A 21,578-nucleotide genomic window follows, 5' to 3' on the forward strand; every position below is an offset into this window, starting at 1 on the left:
TGAACCAACCAGAGAACTGGTCTATTCATGCTGGAAAGAGCAATTCCTTTATGCACCAGTCTCTCACCGGCACTTGCAGCAACATTATATTTTTATGTTTGCAGGTCCTGTAGGTATCGTCTCATTCATGCGAATAATCCTAGTTTGTGTCCTAACTGTTGCTGCTGGAATAGCAGTGTGTGTCCTTCACAGAAGGCCTCAACAAGGTGAGAACCTTTGCTGCAAGTAGCAGCATGTTTCAAACTAGCTTTCATGGCATACAAATATAACAAGCAGCTTCATTTCTCAAGGGGAAAGTGGAGAACTGAGACAGGAGCCAGAACACTGTGAGAGTGGCTCCTGACTCACTGAGAGTGACCTCACCTCACCTCACCTCACCTCACCTCACCTCACCTCAGTCCAGGTCAGTTTTCAGGATTCAATAAAGGAGAAAAAAAAAAAAAAACCTTGATCATCCCCCAAAATTTCAGAGAAACGAAGAAAACTTGAGAAAACTTCCTGGAAACATCACACCAACAGTCAGACACGGAGGTGGTGCTTGATACAATTCCGACTGTCACAATTACTGATCTTTATTTTTATGTATATCAATAACTCTAATTCAATGTTATTTCTTTGCTCTCTCTATACTGTTTATTAAATATTCCATCTTATACATTATTAAAAAAATGTTTCCTGTCCTGCATGATATTTGAAATGACCAGTTTGTACACAGAAAATTAAAAAAGTTTTGGATTCAGTTTTATGGTTATCGTGTTTAAGTTGCTGAGTTAAAACTATAATTTCTAAATTAATACACTATAAAAAAGTAAAATAAAGACATCGACTGTCAACTACTGGTAATATGTGCATATCTGTTATCTGGAAGCACATCTGCAGGTGTTATGGTCTCAGTTTTTGATATATGGTCATTTATTCTCATTCTCTCTTAGATAAACATTTCTCCTTATTTGGGGCGGGAGTGGCTGACCTTACCTGTGCCAGGTGGCAAACCAGTCAGACTGCCAATATTTTTCACAGTAAATCTCAAAAGAAATGGCGATCCAGATCTAGAGTTGAGTGTTGTCTCAGCGGCGTTCAAGCTCTCCGTTTCCTGTGTGGTTGACTGTTGGACTGGTTTGTGGTATCACTCTGTTTGTGCTCTTTCTCCTTGTTCTGGGCCGCTATGCAAAACGTGAGTTTTCTTTATCCAAGTAGCCCATGAAATTAAAGAAGGAAGCACCCAAATAACAAATAATTTGCTGCATTTTGCAGAGTTGTGGCCCATCAGGTCCCCAAACACCAACGGACATTCTGGTCCAGACCACAAGACAAACCTCAACGACACAGATCCGGCTCCTCCAAATGGTCAGAGCACATTTAGGGGCCTTTTTGATCGGTCTTTGACACATTAAAAAAAATTTTAATGGAATTTTCTGCACTAGGATCGGACAACAACAGGGCTTCTGTTACAGCTGATCCTGCTGAGGTCGAATATGCTTTGATTTTTCTCAAAAAATCTGCTGAGGGAGGTGAGTAAGTTCTCAGAAAGTTCAGAAAGTAGCGCCGTCGCACTTTAAAGACGTGTGTGATTCTTCCGATAGGGAGGAATCCAAATTCCGAAGAGAGTGCGGTTTATACAAACGTGGCAATCCAGTCCACCACAGGTGACACCTCACACACACACACACACACACACACACACACACACACACACACACGATTGTAAAATAATAATTCTTAAACAATATAATAAAAAAAATTTGATCTCCTTGTAGGGAAATCACAGTCTGCACAGGATGAGGCTGTTTATTCCGAAGTGAAGAAAAAGCAGAAAATGTGATTGTTAGGGGTAATTATTGTTTTTAAAAATGCAGTTTGTTGACAGATGTGATTGTTATATTAATGGTTTTGTCTCCCCTGGCGGTGAACCGTTTTATAACACTTTAATTAACCCCACGCTATTTAATTTCATTAACCCCATGATACGTGGTTATATTTTTTATTTTTTAATCTTTTTTGCTGTTTCTAAGAGGAAACTGCCTGAACACGGACATTATGGACATATATTATGTCTTACCCATTAAATAAAATCAGTGTTGCAAATACATGTAAAATTACTTCGCACAGACGTGTATATTTTGAAAGATGTTCATCAGGTTTTGCAAGTGTGATTTATTTTCATGTTTATAAGTTGCTGTGTTGGAAATATGACTAAAAAAAAGGGAGTAGCACAGAGACATTAAATAGGAAAAACTGCAATATTTTCCAATCATTACTTGCCACTTGAGTTATTTCATGTATGGACGTGCTGTGTGTGACTCCGTCAACTCTTGAATGCAATGCACACGTACGCCTGTCTGTAACCACAAAAATACATAGTCACTGCCCTATGGTTTGGCTTCAATAAAAACAATCATGTGTTCAACGTGCAGCTAAAAGTGTGCAATTGTTGATTGTGCTGTGCAGACATCAGTGTAGTGCTTTTCAAATTGGGGGCCTTATGACAAAAGGGGGAGAGCAAGGCGACTGTGGTCATTGCTTATTGTTAAATTACGTCCAACAGATGACGCTATTCTACCAACAACCACCAGAATAAACGCCACCATCTTTCACAACAACAATTTTGATCTCCATAGAATGAACAATAGAGGCTGTTTCATGACTTTCCTTAGAACCATTAAAAACAATTAATCTGCAATCTTAACAGTTGTTTTTGTTTTGCTTCTTGGTTTGTTTGCTTTGAGTGCGGCCCACAAACACACACCACTTACTCTTCAAGAGCTTCAGTCACATTTCCCGCCTCTGACCCCTCCAGCAACCTGTTATCATGTCCGTCCTGGAGGAGATTGTTGGCCACCTGAAACCTTCCAGGTCCCCGAGTGATGCGGTCCCTCTTCCACTCTTTAAAGAGGTCTTTCCATCAGTCTTCACTGGATTAAATAGGGCTCTGTACTCTCCAACTTTCCCCAAAATGCTTAAACATGCAGTGGTCAAGCCTCTGATTAAGAAACCAGCCCTGGACCCCACAACTCTATCAAACTTCAGGCCCACGACCGCCATTTCTTTCAAAAATCCTTGAGAAGATCATTTACGGTCATTTTCTGGAAAAGCACAATCTGGTTTTAGAGAGTTTTTAGCTTTTCTACCAACTCTGGTCAGTGTCATTCTTCTGCTTTTATATTTAATGGCTATGTTTGACACAGCCGACCGACCGACCGACCGACCGACCGACCGACCGTCCGTCCGTCCGTCCGTCCGTCCGTCCGTCCGTCCGTCCATCCATCCATCCATCCATCCATCCATCCATCCATCCATCCATCCATCCATCCATCCATCCATCCATCCATCCTCTACCGCTTATCTGGGGTCGGGTGGCAGGAGCAGCAGCCTAAGGAGAGAAGCCCAGACTTCCCTCTCCCCAGCTACTTCTTCCAGCTCATCCGGGGGGATCCCCAGACGTTCCCAGGCCAGTAGAGAGACATAGTCTCTCCAACGTGTCCTGGGTCTTCCCGGGGGTCTCCTACCGGAGGGACATGCCCTGAACACCTCACCAGGGAGGCATCCAGGGGGCATCCTAACTAGATGCCCAAGCCACCTCATCTGGCTCCACTCAACGCGGAGGAGCAGCGACTCTACTCCGAGCTCCTCCCGGATGGCAGAGCTTCTCACCCTATCTCTAAGGGAGAGCCCAGCCACCCTACGGAGGAAGCTCATTTCGGCCGCTTGTACCCGTGATCTTGTTCTTTCGGTCATTACCCAAAGCTCATGACCATAGGTGAGGGTAGGAACGAAGATCGACCAGTAAATCGAGAGCTTCGCCTTTCGGCTCAGCTCTCTCTTCACCACTACGGACCAGTGCAGAGTCCGCATTACTGCGGATGCCGCACCGATCCGCCTGTCGATCTCCCGCTCCATTCTTCCCTCACTCGTGAACAAGACCCCGAGGTACTTGAACTCCTCCACTTGGGGCAGGATCTCCTCCTTGACCCGGAGAAGGCACTCCACCTTTTTCCGGTTGAGAACCATGGCCTCGGATTTGGAGGTGCTGATTTTCATCCCAGCCGCTTCACATGCGGCGGCGAACCGATCCAGTGATAGTTGGAGGTCACGGGCCGATGACGCCAACAGGACCACATCATCTGCAAAAAGCAGAGACCCGATCCTGAGGTCACCAAACCGGACCCCCTCAACACCATGACTGCACCTAGAAATTCTGTCCATAAAAATTATGAACAGAATCGGTGACAAAGGGCAGCCCTGGCGGAGACCAACCCTCACCGGAAACGAGTTCGACTTACTGCCAGCAATTCGGACCAAACTCTGGCACCGATCGTACAGGGAGCGGACGGCCCATATCAGGGGGCCCGGCACCCCATACTCTAGGAGAACCCCCCACAGGACCCCCCGAGGGACACGGTCGAATGCCTTCTCGAAGTCCACAAAACACATGTGGACTGGTTGGGCAAACTCCCATACACCCTTGAGGACCCTGCTGAGGGTGTAGAGCTGGTCCACTGTTCCACGCCAAGGATGAAAACCACATTGCTCCTCCTGAATCCAAAGTTCGACTATCCACAGTGTTAACAGTGCACTGCTTCCCCCCCCCTCAGACGCCGGATGGTGGTCCAGAACCTTTTCGAGGCCGTCCGAAAGTCGTTCTCCATGGCCTCACCGAACTCTTCCCATGCCCGGATCTTTGCCTCGGCAACTGCCGTAGCTGCACTCCACTTGGCACGCCGGTACCTATCTGCTGCCACAGGAGTCCCACAGGCCAGTAAGGCCCGATACGACTCCTTCTTCAGTTTGACGGCATCCCTCACCGCTGGTGTCCACCAGCGGGTTCGGGCATTGCCGCCACGACAGGCACCAACCACCTTGCGGCCACAGCATCGGTCAGTCGCCTCAACAATGGTGGCACGGAACATGGTCCACTCGGACTCAATGTCCCCCGCCTCCCCCGGGACATGGTCAAAGCTCTCCCGGAGGCGTGAGTTGAAGCTCCTTCTGACAGGGGACTCCGCCAGACGTTCCCAGCATAACCTTACAACACGTTTGGGCCTGCCAGGTCTGTCCGGCATCCTTCCCCACCATCGGAGCCAACTCACCACCAGGTGGTGATCAGTTGACAGCTCCGCCCCTCCCTCCCCGAGTGTCCAGAACATGCGGCCGCAAATCCGATGACACAACCACAAAGTCGATCATCGATCTGCGGCCTAAGGCGTCCTGGTGCCAAGTGCACATGTGGACGCCTTTATGTCTGAACAAGGTGTTTGTTATGGACAATCTGAGACGAGCACAGAAGTCCAATAACAAAACACCACTCGGGTTCAGATCAGGGGGGCTGTTCTTCCCAATCACACCTCTCCAGGTCACACTGTCATTGCCAACGTGAGCATTGAAGTCACCCAGGAGGACGAGGGAGCCCCCAGAAGGAGCGCTCTCCAGCACTCCCTCTAACGACTCCGAAAAGGGTGGATACGCTGAACTGCTGTTTGGACCATAGGCACAAACAACAGTCAGGATCCGTCCCCCCACCCAAAGGTGAAGGGAGGCTACCCTCTCAACCACCAGGGTAAACTCCAATATACAGGCACTGAGCTGGGGAGCAACGAGAATTGCCACCCCTGCCCGTCGCCTCTCACCATCGGCAACTCCAGAGTGGTAGAGAGTCCAACCCCTCTCGAGAAGACTGGTTCCAGAGCCCTTGCTGTGCGTCGAGGTGAGGCCAACTGTATCTAGTCGGAACTTCTCAACCTCGCGCACCAACTCAGGCTCCTTTCCCACCAGAGAGGTGACATTCCATGTCCTAGAGCCAGTTTATGCAGCCGGGGATCAGACTGCCAAGGTCCCTGCCTCCGGCTGCTACCCAAAACACAATGCACCCAACCCCCTTGGCCCCTCCTGCAGGTGGTGAGCCCACGGGAAGGGGGTCCCATGTTGCCTCTTCGGGCTGTGCCCGGCCGGACTCCATGGGCAGAGGTCCGGCCACCAGGCGCTCGCCAACGTGCCCCACCCCCAGGCCTGGCTCCAGGAGGGGGCCCCGGTGACCCGCATCCGGGCAAGGGAAACCTTGACCATAAAATTCGAATGTCTCCTTTAGAATGCTGGGGAGGTACCGGGGGGGGGGGGTCAGCTCTGGAGTGGTTGAGATCCGACCCGGCAGACCAACCGCTGCTATGCTGATGTCAAAAAGAATAATGCACCTTCCACATGAACACTCTTCAAGTGTTTAATGCTTTAAAGGCCTGGATAGCATGAAAGTTTATTAAAATTCTGTGAAAATAAGACAGGCGTGATGGTTTTTGGTGGGCACTTGGACTCCTCCCATAGATTTGGGTTCACTGGCTCAATACTCAAAATCAGCCATCAAAACTCTCGGGGTATGAATGGATCCAGGACTGAATCTCAACGGTCATGACGGTGCAGTTGTGAATTCAAGTTTCTTTCAAGTAAGGCGACTAAAAAAACAAAAAACAAAGCCTCTAGTTTTGAGGCACCATTTCGAGACATTTATCCCTGCTTTTGTCACACAAAAAGGAAAAGCTGAGCACATTTCCCCGATATTAACCTCATCGCACTTGCCGTTCATATGTTTTAGGATCCATTTTAAAATTCTTTTATTTGATTTTAAGCCTCTCAATGGCTTCACCCACCCTACCTCCCTAAAATGTTACAATCACATGCTTAGATCAGCCAACCAGCTGCTTCTGACAATTCTAAAATGACATAAGCTCAGAGGAGATATCCTTGCTGTGAGGTCTATTTTAGATTCAATCTTGTGTTTTCGTACAACACTTTGGCCTGCTGGGTTTTTAAAGTGTTAGTTTGTATAGTATTTCTGCTGTTTCCCGTGAGGTTAATGTGGCTCCAGAAGCAGACCGGAACTCACAAGACTCTCCTGTCACAGCACAGTTTCCCCTTCTAAACTATCATTCTTTTCTCCTGCAGACATGATTGGCAGCTGTGCTCCCCATCCGAGCCCCTTCATCACTCGCATTTTTGGACTGGTTTTCATTCTCTGCATCGCAGGTGAGGCACAATTTTTTTTACGGGTTGTGACGACGCAAACGGCACAGAAAAGGGAAAAAGATCCCGAAGCCTCAGATGCACATATAGAAAAGCACAAGTTTCAGGAAGTTAAGGTGCTATTTGTAATATCTTTCCTCTCATTGGTGTTAAATCTGTTTTAAGAGTGTTTTAACGTTCACGAGCGTGTGAGATGTGTGTGAACCTCTGTGTTGTCATGTTTCAGGTGCAGAGGACTGGAAATGTCAAAGTTCGCCTGTCATTCATAAAAAAGTTGGACAGGACGTGGAACTTTCCTGTTTCCAAGGTGGAAACATCTTTCGTGCAACATGGAGATATAATAAATCTGTAGCTGCAGTGTTCAGTGATGGTGAAGTTACTTACTCTGGGCAGTTGAAGGACAGATTGTACCTGAACATCACAAACGTCAGTTTAACAGTGAAAAATCTGAAACCCAGCGATTCTGGTATATTCAGTTTTATCCTCGTTACTGGTCCACCACGGCAACAACACCCATACGTCTCCGTCACTCTGCAGGTACATGGTAAGACTCTTCTGATTTCCTCCACTAACCTAATAACCTACAGTTCTCGCTCTCAAATCAACTTTCCCTCATGCGTGTGCTCTTGAACGCCTCACCAGAGGTCCTGACGGCTCTGCCTGTCCTGACCTCCAACTCCACTCGGGACACATTGACCCGCGTCTGCACCGTTCTGCTGGAGTGCAGCTCAGAGGCCACTAGGGGGGTCACGTACAGATGGACTGTGAGGAACCAAACCATAACTGGCCCCAGTCTGACATACACCATCAGGGAGGAGGACGGAGACACCGTCTTCAAATGCTCAGTTGGAAACATTGTCAGCGAGGTGTCGGCGTCCAAAGTGTTGAAGTGCATCAACCAGACTGGAGAAGCAGCGGCGGACTCAAGTGGTGTGTAGAGAAGTTTGATCTGTGTCTGCTGTAGTTGAGAAACCCATGAACCAACCAGAGAACTGGTCTATTCATGTTGGAAAGAGCAATTCCTTTATGCACCAGCCTCTCACTGGCACTTGCAGCAACATTATATTTTTATGTTTGCAGGTCCTGTAGGTATCGTCTCATTCATGCGAATAATCCTAGTTTGTGTCCTAACTGTTGCTGCTGGAATAGCAGTGTGTGTCCTTCACAGAAGGCCTCAACAAGGTGAGAACCTTTGCTGTAAGTAGCAGCATGTTTCAAACTAGCTTTCATGGTATACAAATATAACAAGCAGCTTCATTTCTCAAGGGGAACGTGGAGAACTGAGACAGGAGGAGCCAGAACACTGTGAGAGTGGCTCCTGACTCACTGAGAGTCACCTCACCTCACCTCACCTCAGTTCAGGTCAGTTTTCAGGAATCAACAAGGAAAAAAAACAAAAAAACTTGATCATCCCCCAAAGTTTCAGAGAAACGAAGAAAACGTGAGAAAACTTCCTGGAAACATCACACCAACAGTCAGACACGGAGGTGGTGCTTGATACAATTCCGACTGATCTTTATTTTTATGTATATCAATAACTCTAATTCAATGTTATTTCTTTGCTCTCACTATACTGTTTATTAAATATTCCATCGTATACATTATTAAAAAAATGTTTCCTGTCCTGCATGATATTTGGATTTTGGATTCAGTTTTATGGTTATCGTGTTTAAGTTGCTGAGATGTTGGTTGTTTCACGTGGGCGACAGGTTTTTTGAGCAAGTTGTGGTTATCACACAACCTGTGTTCCTGTCTGGTTGACTGATTAATAAAGGCTGAAAACTAGTGACTCTGCACTCTGTTGTGGGTGTTAATGGTGATATATACAACTAACATGTCAGTAGATAATTTTGACTGTCATTTTTAAAAGTCTCAGGCTATAAAGCTTGAGCACCCCTGACCTGCAACGCCCTTCTGGTTGTTCCTGTTTTTAGCCTGGTTGCTTAATTTGGTTGCTAGGGAGTTGGACCCTGTGCTGCTAGGATTCATCTTGTACATTTAGCAATATGATCGGCTCTATAGACCGCCATGTTGTTTGAGCGTTGGTCAGCTTCTCTGACTCAAACTGGATTTCTGTAAAAAAGTTGTGAAAGTGTTACCGAAGAACTTGGCGATTCCACAGAAGTGAACATGTCTGGTTTAGTTCTGTTTCGCGATTCACTCGGTTGAATTCAATTTTGGAATGCTCTTGAATTCCAGTCGAGTGAGAATCTGCATCAGTTCAGATTAATGAAGGTTCAAACCAGCAGCTGGTTGACCCAACTGCTCTGGGGAGAACCAGCCCTTTGTCTCACACTCGGCTCTTCGCGGAAGCATCAGCTCGCTATCGTGTTGACATTTTCTCAGCAGTTAATCAGCTTTGGCTGAGGGGGCTGCGGTTTTTGGTAGCACATCCTGTCTGACAAAGTCAAAGATCTACAGTCAATAACCAACATCCAGAGCTTCACTGGACAAAACATTCTGCCAGAAAAGCACCTATATTAAGTGCCTATGTGTGTGTGTGTGTGTGTGTGTGTGTGTCTATAGCATTAACTGTTTTTGTTCTTCAAAGAAAACAGCAACAAAACCAAGCTTTGATGGACATCTTTCAGCTTGGCTGTTAGCGAGGGCGGGCACGATTTTCACATGTGGGTTTTTACAGGCAGACAGTTTAGCAGAAATGTGATCTCTCCACAGAAGTAACACTTCTGCAGAAGGACCGCTAAAGTGAGACTTCATGCTGAGCACGAACGCGTCGCCTGGTTCTTAAACCCATATGAAGCAATTAACAAGCATCTTGCCTGTGCCTTTTATTTAAATACACACCAACCCAGTAAAACAGTATATCGCTACACTAGATGTAAATATAGACTGTTTCCTCCTTACAGACATGACATTTCACCTCACAGCAGAAAGGCTTGCAAAGATAAGACAGCAGGGTTTATTTTTTTAACCACACATGTTAAAATACTGAATTAAGAGATGGGTTTGTAAAGGACAGCCCAAGTGCATGAAACCAAAACAGTAAATGACAGTGAATACGGACGTTCTGGGGCTGTTTCAGAGGTGGCTGCTGCAGGTTTGGGAGTTTGCTGCTTTCTCTGCTGGCTGATTGACAGGAAGACGCATGTTCCTCCTGTCGCACAGCACCTCCGCCTGTTTCCCCTCCTGATCTGTCATTCTTCCTCTTCCAGCAGACATGGCCGGCGGGCGTGTTCCCCCTCCGAGCCGCTTCATCAGGCTCATTTCTGCACTGGTTTTCATTCTCTGCCTCGCAAGTGAGTTTGACTTTCTTTGGATGATTCTGACGACGGAAACTGGATCGCGAAGTGAGTTAGCCTGGCATTTGATCTGAGCAGAAGTCCTTTAAGATTTGATTTGAAATAGAACATTCATCAAAAGATTCATGATTAGTATGTTTGCGAACTGCAGCATCGAGTTTCACAATTGTGAGCTGGTTGTGAAAATGCAGAATATGACATTTAGAAGACTTTCAGTTCTTAAGTCTCGTTTGTGTCAGCAGATTTCCTGCTGCTCTTTTTCCACTGTCTTTTTCCAACTGTCCCACTTTAATGCTAATACTGGCTACGACAGTAACCCAGAGATATAAAACCTTTGAGGATATTCACAGAAATATTTTAGGGGTTCAAAATGTATAAATGGGATCCAGAAAGAGATCAACTGACATCTCGGAACCTCTTTTAGTTGTGTCGGTTGTTTGACATTAAATTTTGGTGACGAAACATTTCCGCAAAAGCAGCAGCGCTAACAGTGAGCTCCGCCTGAGCTTTATGTTCCATTTTTGAGGTTTGTGGTTTTGGCATTATTTTAAAAACCCTGCAACCAAGCGACTCCATAAGATGAATTCTACATTGTCAATAGAAAAGTTAATGTCCCAAAGTTGGACTTCTGTTCAGATGAAACGCCAGGCTAACTCACCAGGATATCAGAGGTCAGGAGTAGGGAAGTAAACAGCATAAATGGAGCTACAACGTTCACCAGCGTGTGAGACGTGTGTGAACCTCTGTGTTGTCATGTTTCAGGTGCAGAGGACTGGAAATGTCAAAGTTCGCCTGTCATTCATAAAAAAGTTGGAGAGGACGTGGAACTTTCATGTTTCCAAGGTGGAAACATCTTTCATGCAGCATGGAACTATAATAACTCTGTAGCTGCAGAGTACAGTGATGGTGAAGTTACTTACTCTGGGCAGTGGAAGGACAGATTGTACCTGAACATCACAAACGTCAGTTTAACAGTGAAAAATCTTAAACCCAGCGATTCTGGTATATTCAGTTTTATCCTCGTTACTGGTCCACCACGGCAACAACACCCATCAGTCTCCGTCATTCTGCAGGTACATGGTAAGACTCTTCTGATTTCCTCCACTAACCTAATAACCAACAGTTCTCGCTCTCAAATCAACTTTCCCTCATTCGTGTGCTCTTGAACGCCTCACCAGAGGTCCTGACGGCTCTGCCTGTCCTGACCTCCAACTCCACTCGGGACACATTGACCCGCGTCTGCACCGTTCTGCTGGAGTGCAGCTCAGAGGCCACTGGGGGGGTCACGTACAGATGGACTGTGAGGAACCAAACCATAACTGGCCCCAGTCTGACATACACCATCAGGGAGGAGGACGGAGACACCGTCTTCAAATGCACAGTTGGAAACATTGTCAGTGAGGTGTCGGAGTCCAAAGTGTTGAAGTGCGTCAACCAGACTGGAGAAGCAGCGGCGGACTCAAGTGGTGTGTAGAGAAGTTTGATCTGTGTCTGCTGTAGTTGAGAAACCCATGAACCAACCAGAGAACTGGTCTGTTCATGTTAAAAATCCTGCATAAAAAAGATTTAGGAGCAGCACCAGCAGACGTGCGTGCGTGTCATTGTTCTCTCTATATTTGCAGATCATAGAACGGTCATCTTGGTGGCTGGGATCACAGCTTGTGTCGTGATCGTCGCTGCAGGAATAGCGCTGTGTGGTTGTCGCAGAAGGCGTAAACAAGGTGGGAAATGCAGTGAGGGACTTTCCTTTGACGCCGCTCGCCGGCGACGTCAAGGTGTCACATGGTTCAGGGGAAAATGCTTTTTTTTGCATATGTGTCACAGATCTTACAAATAAATGCACAATAGAGCTGTTAGATCATTTTAATTTGTCAAGGGTCAAAAAGGTGTTACAGTAATTAAGCTCTTAAAACCACTCAGCAGTTTTTTGAAGGCTGAACACCAAAATTACCCCCCCCCCCCCCAAAGACCATCACTTTGCCATTAATTAATTGTGTTGTTCTGATCCAGCAACAGGATTGGTCATTGACCAGACGGTGTACGCTGACGTCTCTGATGTTGCACCTCAAAATGTGAGTATTCCCGAGTCCGAGCTCGTCGAAGGGGGTGTGTGAAATGCACGTTTGCTCATGTTTGTGTCATTTACTTTTTTACCCACTCTGTGGTGTCTCCAACCCTTCAGGAATGGCAACCGTGCTCGGTGTATGACTCCATTGACAACAGAGACAGCTCTATGGTGAGAACACGCACTTCCACTCCTGCAGTGCAGCGGCCATCTTTAACCACGCGTTGCCACTTTAGTCTTGTTGGAGCAGGTTCTGCTCCCGATTCAGACCTTTTCTTTCCCTATTCGCATGTGTAGCCGCAGACCGTATACGACAAGATCCAGTTCAAATATTTGAGGACCGAGGCCAGTGATAGGATCGCAGCATGACTCTGCCCGGAGATGAAAGACTGTTCTTTTAAAATAATGCTGTATATTTTGTAAATAAAGAGACTATTTGAAAAATGTATTGTCTTGTAAATTTATTTCTTAAAAATTAAAAAAACAACAAAAAACTTTTCAGAATCTGCAAAGAAGGTCATCTCAATTCTAACATTGCTGAAGAGGAATCAAAATATAAATAATAGAGTTATATTTGTTAAACTCAGCGAAGTAAAAAAATAATGCGTATGAAAAATATTCTGAAAAATTACAGATCGATATGGCAGTCTTGACAAGACAATATTTACAGAATAAAAAACTGCAAATAGGCACTTGATCGGCACTAAGGCATCTGATCTAGAAGATAAAGAGCAAAACTCAGTTTGACTTGTGGCTCTTATGGTCAAGTCGGAAGCAACCGCCACAAAGCAGTTTGCAGAAAGAAGCTCTCAGCCTCAAATTGACAAACATTAATCCATGATTCCTCTGCATCGGTGACTCTTGACTTGACTCAAACTGCCCTCGCAGAAGGTCCAGCCCTCTGTAAGTCAACCTTTGACCAGAATGAGAAGCAAAGTGGAGCGCCACACTAGTCCATACCTGGTTTCTAGTTTGACCTCACTTAATACCTGAGTAGTTGTAGGTCTATGATGGGTGGGGATCGAGGGCCGTCTCCAAGCCAGACTTTCTGTCCTACAGGTAAATACATTCATCTGGGGTTCCATTTACCTTGGTGAAGCATTTCCTGCCTGGTAGGATGTAAATCCTGGCTTGAATTCAACCCTCGAGGAATGGATTTGACCTCCTCTGATGGGCAAGTCCAATCCATGAAGGCTGGAATCCCGCCAGGTTTTGCATCCTACCAGGGAGAAACCGCTTTCACCAAGGTAAACAGAACCCCAGGTGAAAGTGTTTACCTGTAGGACAGAAAGTCTGGCTTGGAGACGGCCCTCGAGGACTGGATTTGCCCACCCCTGGACTCTATGATTATACTTCAGCCGCCTCTTTTTTGCGCTGGTCATATTTGTTCTTGCTGTATATTAAAATGGCTGTCAGTGAACATCCTGATAAAAATGCTATGAAATAGTGAACAGGGTGATCTCTGTGGATTGGAGCAGGTGATGGAGCATCTGGAAAAGGACACAGGATTAGAACAAGTCCCTGAAATCACGATAAAGTGTTTTAGATATCCGCGAGTCACAACAGCGGTTTACAAAAATCTATTAATCCTTCAGTTTCCTTATGCTCTGAACTTACTGGGATGGTCTTGATAGAGACTTGAGGTGGAATCAGTGCCTCTTGTGGTGGTGCAGGTGAAATTGGCATTGCCTTGCATGATGTTGTACTTAAAATACATTTCTCTAGAGCTTCCCAATTTGAAAATGTTCACAGTGACAGGGTTGACCTGCCAGGTGAACGCAACATCTTCGGCCATTGATGAGCAGTTTAGCTCCAACCGCCGCAATCCATCTTTGGTCTGATTGCTGACAACTGTTATCTTGGGTGGCAGGAGGACTTCTGTAGGTGTTTGAATTTCAGACACAGGTGGAAGATTAGAAAGATGTTGCTGAAGCCGAATCTTGAAATTAGACAAGGTTACTTGAGCCTCAGTGGCTGTTAACTCTGGGTCCTACATTCGGTAGTTTGGTTGGTGGTTACTTTAAGGTGTTTTCACAGAGTAGAAATGCACGGAGAAAATCCTCTACTAACTGTGAGACCTACCATTGACGGAGAGCTCAATCGTCTTCTCAAAGAGTTCCCCACCGCTATGAAATTTTACTTTGTAAACCCGGGCATCCTGTTTCGTCAAATTACGGATGGTCAAGTCTCCTAATTAAGAGAAATATTGATGAGAAACCTTAAAGTGAAAATAAAAGTCCATTTACTCAGATGGGTCTTCACCTGTGGACGTGTCGAGATCGAGTCTGCCATTGTACTGAGGATGCCAGTCTAGATTGACCGTACCTTTTCTATAGCTGGCGATATAAGTGCTGTTTACAAATATCGACCAGAAAACTTGGCTGAGCCCTCCATTTACTCCTAATGGCAAAGTTACCGTTTCCCCTGCAACCTTAGTGATCTGTTTGGTGCCTTTTGAAGGGACGACTGAAAAAAAAAAAAATGAGGAAGTTAAAATAAAGTGCAGACAGGAAACCGTTAGTTTCAGACTCAGAGTAAAAAAGATAAGAATGTAAATGCTGCTTCTGCAGTGGTGGCGATAAGAAAATACATAAAATTTACTGTTTTCGCACAAGTAGTCACTGTAATAAGTTATGTCAGGATTTTATGCCAAATGAATGACTAGAAAGGATCTATATATCGCCCTCTTTCAGGCAACGTGCGTAAAAAAAGCGAACATTACCGATGTCAACGCAGTACATTTACACACAATTGTACTGTCTGGAATATTTATTGCTATGTTTTGTATCTGTTAAAAAATGTAAAATTAAAATTAAACAGGACTTACGTTGAAAGAATAGAATGAAGAGTACCAGAAGGTTCATGATCGTGTTAGAAGCTTGTCAACTCCGAAGCCGCAGAACACATTTCCTCTTACGTCAGAAAATTAAATACGTTTGATGATGCAGGATCACGCTCACTGACGAGACAAGTCATGACTTAGTTTAAATGTGTAAAGACAAAGTAGGTTGCTCTGCTTTATGATCAAAGGCTGAAAATGTATTTAAAATCGATTCTAAAAAAGGTTTGCCACATAACCTCGTTGGTAACTACACGGAAGAGTGCATATCTCTACCTCATTTCCCTACATAATGTGACTCAATAACCTTTCCAAGGTAGTTTTCTCTGTCAACTGGACTGGGTTTCTTCTCTTGAAGACGTTTCGCCTTCTATCCAGAAGGCTTCTTCAGTTCAGATTTTCAGTAGTGAAGCAAATTAATGAAAATTTTATAACTTTCATTAATTTGCTAACAATTGCCGACAGTCACAGGTGGCATCGTTACCTTGGCAGCTTGGACTTGAAATTGTTATTTTTCCAGCATATATTGGTTTCTCTTTTTGTTGCTTAAGCCAAGGGGCTTTGATCATAACGCAATATGTTACATATTACTGCCACCCTTGAACAGGGCACTGTATAGAACTGTATACTATACTATGGGTTTGCCATAACGTGTGTTTGTGTGTGTGGGCTGCACTCCCTGAGTTTTTCTAGTTTTTTTAAGTCATTTAATATTTTTTTGTATTCATGTTCGTGTATTTGATGGTATGACAATACAGACAGACATGTGATCACATTAGCTGACCTAACTGGAAGTCAGTTACCATTCTGCTTCCCTAATCTGAGTTTACGTACTGGTACAGAAACAAAGAAGCTACTCTTTCAACTATTTGCAGAAACAAAATGATCACACCTGGTCAGTTTCAGTCTGATTGAGTATGCTAGAAAAAACGATCCAGACCACAGATCTATGCTACATGCATATAGCATATGCAAATGTAAATGATTTTGTACAGTTTGTTTGCAAAGTCATACATGTACATCTTCATCGTTAGTTCCACGTCATAAATATAAGCTACATTTTAGAGTCGATATTTTTAGTTAGTGTGAAAACCGATGTGGTTTAGTGAATTAGTCAGAACTCTGATGCGAAAGAGAACTGGTCTTGCTCGACAGGATGGTCGTGCTGTGCAGAGCCAGATAAGCAGAACTTGTTGGCTACCCCAGAGTTTGCAGTGGTGGCAGCCTTAGTGCCAGGCCTTCTTTATCACAGACACTGATCTCAGGACATTGTAAGTGCTCCTAGAGGTTTAAGAGGCAAGACAAGATGGAAGAAGCTGACATGGACACAGCTCTAGGAGGTTCTGTAGACATTGTGAAGTAGTGACCTTGGCAGATGTTGTTTTCTGAACTATCCAGTACGGGCTAGAGCCACCTTACTGGTCATGTTCAGCTGCTGGCTTGTTAACATGGTGGCTCTCTGTAACAGTCAATGATGTTCAGATTTTTGAGATCCATGTCTGCTTAGATGGTCTGGTTTTTCCAAAGATGTGATGTACAAACCAGTTGACCTTTGTTCTGCCAGTTCCTCAGCATGAGAGGGCACAATTTTGTCCATCAGAAAAAATGCAACTTAAAGTCAGAGAAGTTCTTAGATTGTAGAAGTGGTTTTTTTAGTCCACTGTGGAAGTTAAAAAGTTTCTACAAAATGTATGATCAGTCTGGCCTTCAGTTTCTCTGAATTTCTCAGGAAAGTCCAAATTTTGTCATTTTCAACAAGCTTGAGTCAACCAGAGGATGACTTTTTCCTCAAAAACATGAAAGTGTTTTAAAAAGCCCCGCTGGGGCTGTATCACAGAGGTTGATAGACAATTATGACACATCCATAACAATATGCCTGTAGGCATTTTCTACTGTCTTGCTTAATTTAAAAAATTCAGAGTTCAGAACTATACTAACAAAATCCCCAAAAGTAATTAAAAATACTGTGAACCGATCAGGATGATACATCCCGTTACACAGAAGTCTCAGACTGGAGTTTCATGACAAACTTGTGGCTTTTGGGGTCGACAAACTCCTCGGCCAGATGCAAGAAGGGCAGGGATGTCACGGTGACTATGAGGGAGAAGTCGGTTCGCCGCAATGAGAAGACTTGACCTTGATGTATAGCAGCCGTCACTGGTTCTTCACTCACTAGTGTCCACTGGCGCCCCCTGCTGGGCTCTAGGTACTGAATGGTCGGACCTGGACCGAGGTAATGCTCCAAAAAAGCCTGACAGACATAAATTTCATTAGAACGACGAATGAGAAACATAATTGGACAAGTGTTGCAAAATCATCTGGATCCTCAGGGGTTTATTACTTTGGGGGTCATATTGTGCGTGATGCAGAACTGCAGATGGTTGATGATGCTCTCCATGGTGTGGTAGGACTGCTGCCTTGTGGCCCGCAGGTATTTCTGCATCGCACGTGCCAGCGGCGCAAAGATGGCCTGGGCCGCCTCCCGGGGGTCCATCGCCTCCCTCGGGTGTTTAGGCGAGGACGCGGCCTCTTCGGCATGGTGCCGCTTGATGTGGGTGAAGGCTTCCTCTACGGCTACCACCAGTCTGTGAGGAGGTACAGAAGATGGTGATTTTTGACAATAAAGCTAACAAATTTCACGAGACTGACTCAAAATGAGCTCAGCTCAGCTTTAACACGAGCTAAAACCAGCTTCATTAGCAAGATTCAATCAGGCCCAGGACAGTCTTCAAAGGCTAACCTCCAACATCCTCACCTCGCTTTGCGTTTGCGAACCCTGCGCTCCATCTCCGCCTCCTCGTAGTAGAACTCATTGTGAGAGTTGTCTCTTCTCCGAGATGCAGCTGAGAGCGTGGTCCTTGACTGCCCCGTAGTGTTATCAGTGCCGTTCTCTGCTGGCAGATTTGCCAAGATCAATCCCAAATGTCTGCAACTCATACTTATTTGACTTTATTACCTTCTCCAAGGTTGTAGATCTTGAAAGCGGACATCTTTTTGGAAAGAATGGACTTTGGAAGATTGAGGAGGGCAGGGTTGTAGACTGGGAAGTCACTGTAATACTGGTCTAGAACCCACACTGCTGCCCGCTGAATACTGTGTGCAGAGAGAAAAAGATCTCAAAAATATGCAAGTATCAATGCGCATCATCACAGGCCATCACATGCGGATAAAGACCATGATGCATCACTGGAACTTAAGAATACTGTGAAAAATAAATTGTTGTCTGACCTGAGATAACCAACGTTGTAGAAGCGACTGGCTCCATCTGTGCTCCTCACCACCTTTAGGGAGAAAGCCGGCCGAAGGTGTCTGACCTCCAGCAGCACCAATGCCAGGTACTGAATGAACAGCAGCGCATCCACCAGAGAAACTGCGTATCCCACAATGCCCCTGTAGTCGGTCTCCTTGGGCTCCAGCACCCGCACACCGTAGAAAAGCCAATAAGATGCTACAAAAAGGAAGACCAATGCCAGGAGCAGACAACGGAAGAGGAAGAAGCGTGGCAGGCCGGCTCTGGCTGGGCGGAGAAACAGAGCCCAGGTGGAGATGAGGAGGATGAGGAGCTTGAAAGCCAGGGAGATATAAAGTCCCTCACATGGCGTGCCACATGGTTCCAGTGCGTCCCTCCACAGGAGCTGTGGGAGCAACAGGAAGGCCAGAGGAGTGATGAGAGCCAAGAGCCCCAACGAAGCGCCCAACGCCGGGCTCAGGTAACGCCGGCACTCTGGTTGCAGAGAATCATCAAGGTCTTTCCTGATCTTTGTTAGGTCCTCATTTGAGACGCTGTCCACGGAGGTCCCGGTGACCACTGTGGTGGTCTCGCCCCAGTTATCATCCTGATGAAGGCAGAGCAGAGAACAGCTGATGTCACAGCTAAGCCACGCTAACAAGTGATTAAACAGGCACCACCCTGACCCACCCTGTCGTCTCCTCTGGTTGACTCCTCATCCAGCAGAGACTCTGGGGGGACCCGGATACTTCCGGGTTTTTCTCCGCGGATTGAGGCGTCACGGCTTTTTTGACGATACCTGTCCCTCCTCTCCCTGAAAAATTGACTTCCCGTTTATCCCGTAACTCCCGATAGTGTTTTGAATGTTGCACCGTTGCCCCACTAACCTGTGCTTGCGGGTGCTTCTCGAGTGAGACGACTTGTAGGAGTAGCCCGAGTAAGTCGAATCGTTGTCCATGTTGGGGGCTGGTGGTGGGCGGTTTTTCCAGGCCCGTCCTACCCCCGAGCCACCACCACCTCTCTCCCAAACCGTGCTCAACTGGCTTTTGCGATGGCCGATTGACTTGGAGGAGAGGGTCAGAGGAAGGCGCAGAAGGTCCACTTTACCCCTGAGGGAATCTATCTTGCAAGCCTGAGAAAAGAGGAATGGCAGGAATTAATAGAAGGACAGGGAGAAGAGGGGCGAGAGAAGGACGCAAGATAGTTCGTCATCCCAGGCAGCGTGAAAAGCATCTCAGAGGGAAATTTTCCAAGAAAGAAGAAGAGAAGCGGCTTTGTTGAAGCACTGGTGGTGTGTGAAAGTGTCTGTGTGAGCTTCCAGGCTTACAAGATGTAGTCGTGGCCCATTCCCTTAGTTCAGGGAGCTTTTATTAGCCGGTGATTTGGCTCAAAGTGAGTTCTCAGCCAATAAAAGCTAGTAAGGCCAACTTCTATTCTGGGCTGCAGACACCCAGCATCCACAACATGCAGGAGCAGGCGGATGAACTCTTGCGCTGCCAAAATGCTCCAGGAGCTCCAGGAACTACTACTAATCCTGCGGAGTGTTTGCATCAGTTTGTTTATGCCGGCTAATTTAATCTTTTTTGGTGTGTTTCTTGGGGTGGTGTGGGGGTGGGGGGGTGTCTGGGTGCGACAGACACTCAATCAAACCTCGCATTCCTCAGCTGTCCCCTGCCGTGTCCAACGGCAACAGAGCTTAACTGTGACAATGGGGATGAATGGGAGGTCGGGGGTGAGAAATAGCAGGAGGGAGGAGAGGGAGGAAGCTGCCACGGCAACTAAGGCTTCGACCCACCCTTCTCCCCCACTACTGCCTCAAATACGCACCTCGACTACGTGCAGCTCCATAAAGTTACGTTTGAACAGTCAGGTTCTAGAAGAAGCTGAGTTAATGTCCAAAATAGGCCCAAGAAGGGAAGGAATGAGAACCTCCGTGGCTACAACTTTGTGCTTAAAATAGAACCAACATGGACTTGAGAACCCCCAGGATCATCCATGCTGATTGGGTTTGCTTTTGCAGCTGGCAAAGATCCTCTCGCACGTATCTCAAGCCAGTGAGATCAATAAAACATTTGCGTGCAGCAAAGGTAACAACGAGCAACATGAGACGTCAATGACAGACGGGCAATAATATGAGTCGTCGTGAGTGTTCACAGACCGACGGCCGACACAGTCAGTTGTTTTCTGGTTATCCCCCTGATCAGTCGCCCGCTGATGAGCCTGTGATCACTTCTGATGAATCAGCATCCTCCGCTGTAAAAAAAAAGAAAAGAAAATTGATTTTGTCTCTTCAAGCACACTTAACAATGTCCAACAAGTTAAAAAGTACATTTCCTCCAATCCCATTTGATCAGCGTAATAATCCTTGAGCGTTTATTGACAAATACAACTGATACTTGTCCCCTCCCCCCGGTACTTGGGGTCAGAGGTACTCGGCTCGTGACCCTGCGGTGAGTCGCGCGTCCCACCCCAGACCTGTACGCTCGTGAGTTATAGTGCAAAGTGTGTTAAATGGAGGCAGCCCGTGTGTGTGTGCCTGCGCGAGACACAAAGCACGACACACCCAACCCGGAGTGATGCTGCGGTGGTCGGAAGGCGCGCGGACGATACTAAAGGCGGATTAATTCGGGCGAAACTTGGCGCCGCGTGCGTAAACGCGTTCGCGAGACAAACGGTGCGCTCGTGTTGAGTTCACTGACGCGGTTGCGCGTCAGTAGTTTTATCGATGGATCCCGTGTGATCGATCTGCCAACTCATCGGTGCGGACACGCGACTTACCAAAGCGGGTTTAGGTGAAGGCGGTGAGCGGAAACGTTAGTTGGAGCCTTCAACGACGGAAACAAAGGCTCTTTAGAAAGCCGAGATAACTCCCCACCTTATTTCCCGCAGAAACGTCTCACCTTTAAACCCGAAGCAGGAAACGCTCGAGCGCGCGGCACAAAGCCGGACAAACGTTCCAAGCTGGAGTCTTTAAAGTGGCCTTTCCATCACTCCGTCGCTTTCATGGGGACTAAAAGTGGCGCTTTTCCCTTTGTTGGCGCCGCTTTCCGCTTTGTCTGCGGCCAACAGGTTCATTTGAAGCTGCTGTAGGGAAACAGGGAAACCGCACAAAAGGCAGCCTCACGCACCTCGTCCCGGCTGCGCATCTGCTGTGGAGGAGCCCCGCTGAGCGCGCGC

General features: G+C 46.4%; 4 protein-coding genes across 7 annotated transcripts in view; 2 read left to right on the forward strand and 2 right to left on the reverse strand.

The window, feature by feature from the left end:
- Positions 1–2,686, forward strand: part of LOC105419589 (uncharacterized) — a 29,407-nt gene extending 26,721 nt beyond the window's left edge. Inside the window, exons 29-35 of the mRNA XM_029841090.1 lie at positions 105–206; positions 291–403; positions 933–1,174; positions 1,255–1,347; positions 1,425–1,511; positions 1,584–1,646; positions 1,758–2,686. Coding sequence (XP_029696950.1) covers positions 105–206; positions 291–343 — 155 coding nt within the window. The 3' untranslated portion in view covers positions 344–403; positions 933–1,174; positions 1,255–1,347; ... (1 more) ...; positions 1,584–1,646; positions 1,758–2,686. The remainder of the gene's footprint in view (positions 1–104; positions 207–290; positions 404–932; positions 1,175–1,254; positions 1,348–1,424; positions 1,512–1,583; positions 1,647–1,757) is intronic.
- A 7,331-nt stretch (positions 2,687–10,017) lies between these two features.
- On the forward strand, positions 10,018–12,933 carry LOC115250767 (uncharacterized). The gene is made up of 8 exons (XM_029840757.1): positions 10,018–10,066; positions 10,185–10,265; positions 11,031–11,348; positions 11,447–11,734; positions 11,891–11,989; positions 12,279–12,340; positions 12,451–12,504; positions 12,631–12,933. The coding sequence occupies exons 2-8, from the start codon at positions 10,187–10,189 to the stop codon at positions 12,700–12,702; spliced, it is 972 nt and encodes a 323-aa protein (XP_029696617.1). The 5' UTR covers positions 10,018–10,066; positions 10,185–10,186; the 3' UTR covers positions 12,703–12,933.
- Positions 12,934–13,544: 611 nt separating this feature from the next.
- LOC105419503 (uncharacterized) lies at positions 13,545–15,712 on the reverse strand. Of its 2 annotated transcripts, none has more exons than XM_029840761.1 (5): positions 15,161–15,712; positions 14,596–14,799; positions 14,416–14,523; positions 13,951–14,211; positions 13,545–13,823 (listed from the first exon to the last, which is right to left on the reverse strand). In XM_029840761.1, the coding sequence occupies exons 1-5, from the start codon at positions 15,195–15,197 to the stop codon at positions 13,681–13,683; spliced, it is 753 nt and encodes a 250-aa protein (XP_029696621.1). In that variant the 5' UTR covers positions 15,198–15,712; the 3' UTR covers positions 13,545–13,680. The 2 variants fall into 2 exon arrangements, with proteins under 2 accessions (XP_029696621.1, XP_029696622.1); XM_029840762.1 differs by having other exon boundaries at positions 13,553–13,854.
- A 408-nt stretch (positions 15,713–16,120) lies between these two features.
- On the reverse strand, positions 16,121–21,573 carry LOC101068730 (vang-like protein 2). Of its 3 annotated transcripts, none has more exons than XM_029840747.1 (9): positions 21,302–21,573; positions 20,560–20,654; positions 19,289–19,533; positions 19,092–19,215; positions 18,401–19,008; positions 18,129–18,265; positions 17,928–18,066; positions 17,514–17,757; positions 16,121–17,423 (listed from the first exon to the last, which is right to left on the reverse strand). In XM_029840747.1, exons 3-9 carry the CDS (start codon positions 19,357–19,359, stop codon positions 17,166–17,168), a joined length of 1,581 nt encoding a protein of 526 aa, XP_029696607.1. In that variant the 5' UTR covers positions 19,360–19,533; positions 20,560–20,654; positions 21,302–21,573; the 3' UTR covers positions 16,121–17,165. The 3 variants fall into 3 exon arrangements, with proteins under 3 accessions (XP_029696607.1, XP_029696609.1, XP_029696608.1); XM_029840749.1 differs by having other exon boundaries at positions 17,928–18,063; positions 21,302–21,572; XM_029840748.1 differs by lacking the exon at positions 21,302–21,573 and adding an exon at positions 21,180–21,200.
- Between the last annotated feature and the right edge of the window lie 5 nt (positions 21,574–21,578).

The sequence above is a fragment of the Takifugu rubripes genome, chromosome 8 (assembly GCF_901000725.2).
Source record: "Takifugu rubripes chromosome 8, fTakRub1.2, whole genome shotgun sequence".
NCBI lineage: Eukaryota > Metazoa > Chordata > Actinopteri > Tetraodontiformes > Tetraodontidae > Takifugu > Takifugu rubripes.

What these genes read in the sequence shown, in the direction of transcription:
- LOC115250767 (XM_029840757.1), top strand. Translation starts at nt 10,187, where the DNA reads ATGGCCGGCGGGCGTGTTCCCCCTCCGAGCCGCTTCATCAGGCTCATT. An exon ending in AGCAGCGGCGGACTCAAGTG is followed by an intron (nt 11,735 to 11,890) that starts GTGTGTAGAGAA and finishes CTATATTTGCAG; the next exon opens with ATCATAGAACGGTCATCTTG. An exon ending in ACAACAGAGACAGCTCTATG is followed by an intron (nt 12,505 to 12,630) that starts GTGAGAACACGC and finishes TCGCATGTGTAG; the next exon opens with CCGCAGACCGTATACGACAA.
- LOC105419503 (XM_029840761.1), bottom strand. Translation starts at nt 15,197, where the DNA reads ATGAACCTTCTGGTACTCTTCATTCTATTCTTTCAAC. An exon ending in CTTCATTCTATTCTTTCAAC is followed by an intron (nt 14,800 to 15,160) that starts GTAAGTCCTGTT and finishes TTTTTTTTTCAG; the next exon opens with TCGTCCCTTCAAAAGGCACC. An exon ending in TCTCTATCAAGACCATCCCA is followed by an intron (nt 13,824 to 13,950) that starts GTAAGTTCAGAG and finishes GTCCTTTTCCAG; the next exon opens with ATGCTCCATCACCTGCTCCA.
- LOC101068730 (XM_029840747.1), bottom strand. Translation starts at nt 19,359, where the DNA reads ATGGACAACGATTCGACTTACTCGGGCTACTCCTACAAGTCGTCTCAC. An exon ending in TACAACGTTGGTTATCTCAG is followed by an intron (nt 18,266 to 18,400) that starts GTCAGACAACAA and finishes CTCTGCACACAG; the next exon opens with TATTCAGCGGGCAGCAGTGT. An exon ending in GATCTACAACCTTGGAGAAG is followed by an intron (nt 18,067 to 18,128) that starts GTAATAAAGTCA and finishes CAAATCTGCCAG; the next exon opens with CAGAGAACGGCACTGATAAC.